This window comes from Anneissia japonica, unplaced genomic scaffold (assembly GCF_011630105.1).
Source record: "Anneissia japonica isolate Jap-2015-1 unplaced genomic scaffold, ASM1163010v1 scaffold149274_len2206_cov209, whole genome shotgun sequence".
NCBI lineage: Eukaryota > Metazoa > Echinodermata > Crinoidea > Comatulida > Comatulidae > Anneissia > Anneissia japonica.
The window spans coordinates 1-2,018 of record NW_022754491.1 but is presented as its reverse complement, the minus strand read 5'-3'; the positions used below and the strand labels follow the sequence as shown (position 1 = coordinate 2,018).

The 2,018-nt window shown below is 36.3% G+C and overlaps 1 protein-coding gene across 1 annotated transcript; it reads right to left on the bottom strand.

Moving 5' to 3' along the window:
- Positions 1-273: 273 nt before the first annotated feature.
- On the bottom strand, positions 274-1,960 carry LOC117123204 (the record flags this gene model as incomplete). The annotated part of the gene is made up of 4 exons (XM_033269059.1): positions 274-411; positions 831-1,101; positions 1,428-1,609; positions 1,702-1,960. Coding segments are annotated over 4 exons (850 nt in total), but the record flags the coding sequence as incomplete, so codon positions are not given.
- Positions 1,961-2,018: the final 58 nt, after the last annotated feature.

The following is a 2,018-nucleotide window of genomic DNA, read 5'->3' as shown; positions in this document are numbered from 1 at the left end:
CGGCTTGTGCATTTATGCATAAACAAAGTTAAAGTTAAAAACAATTGCGCGGTGGTATTTAAACCGCCAATATTACGCCATTCTATGGGACCCTTTCAGCCACAAAAGCGCAAGATTACCGCAATATTGCGGTAACAAAGGTGATGTGTGAAAGGGTACAGACTGGTTATGTGCCGGCATGCTTACCGCAACATTGCGGCAAATGTCTATCTGAAAGGGGCTTATGACAACATATCAAGTAGGGGAACTTTAAACACAGATCTTTAACCATACCTAATGAGTGATAGTAAGTCATTTTCAAATTCCCTACAATCGTCTTCAGTTCACAGTAAGCCTCTCTCCAATCTATTCCAAAACTGTCCATTGACTCTTCCACTAATCTATCAAGGTCTGGAATTGCCTTTTTCTGACCTACAAAATATCAGTTGGATGTGGTATCAGACTGGATTCAGTTTCAGTGTTTTGCTATTTAGCATTAAACTTGTTCTTTTTTTCAATGCTTTTATAAAAATGAAAATGGTTAATAATGATAATGATGACATGATAAAGAATGAGGTTGAAGGGGAAATTGGTGGTGATTCTAATAATGATGATGATGATGATAATGAGAATGATGAGGAAGATTATAATAATGAGGATGATGATGATAAATGTGATGACTGTGCAAGGATTTGATGACAATGAGAATGATGATATTGATGACTATGAATGTACTGATACGAAATATGGATGTTGACGACAACAGTGATTCTGATGATAATAATTCTGATAAAAATTGTGACTGTAAAATTGTAATGAAAATATTTTGAAAAGATGAATGATGATTGTACCAATTTCTTTACACTTGATAATCCAGAGCACATCTTGTGCTGCAATGAAATGCCATCGTCTACAAACCCTGCCCGCAACATTGATAGCACTGGCTGGCAAGAACGAGAATATGTAAAGCAGTAGTTTGTCTGGCAGGCAGTTGATATCATTACGATCCTTCAACCTTTGTAACAAACACTGCGTGTAAAACTGCAGAAGGCTTTTGTCACACTCTTTGAGAAGTTCGACAAGCAAGTCGCTCTTTTGGTAGTCCTCCCAGGAAGAAAAATACTGAAATATAAAAAAATATTAATATTTAACAATAACAATAAACATAGCAAAAACTTGAGGGGTGGTAGATTCAAGCCTGATATCCTTCATTAGCTTAAAAATATAGCTAACGTACAGTGGCGCATCCAGGAGTTTGAATATAGGGCCCCAGGGAAGGACTGCCGTGTTTGCGTCCGAGGTAAAACATATGGCACCTCCAGAAATGTCATTCTCACTTCAAATTTGAAAAAAAAAATTCTTTTTTTTCCATTTGTTTTAATTTTGAAAAATTAAGGGGGAAGAGGGGTGGCTGACCACCCCTTGAATCTACCACTGATGTACTGTACCTGCCAAAGAGCTTTAACTTGCTTCTGAAAGCGTTTATTGCTGTCACTTCCAGCTTTCCTCTTTTGTCTACCACAACGAATGCCTCTTGACTTTCCCCCTTTCTTCTCATCCTGATTGTCTGCCTTGAGGTGACTGACTTCAGGATATTGTTTGATTTGTCCAGTTTTTAATATTGCTGGTTCTAAAAAGGAAATAAAAGAAAATATTTGACAGTAAGGTTAATAAAGTCAGTCAATCTATCAATCAAGTCATTTAAACTTTTGGATTACTTACTTTGACATTTTTGCTTATCTTCAGTTCCTGCTGTCATAAACTTATCTCCCATTTTAAGTAGCATCTCATCATTCTTTGTTGCATTTTGTATTGATGATTGGTCACTGACTGTTCCTTCATAGCTTTTACTAGCACGATTTTGTGCACTTGCAACAATGTTCTTAACATAATCATATACAAATGATTCCAAAGTCTTATTCTGAGCAACAGTATTAGGTGACAAAATAGCCCACAATGGATGTTTATTCAATAATTTTGCCTGTGATTTACATATTGGATAATTTCCAGTCAAGGCATTTCTGAAGTCTCGATGAAAA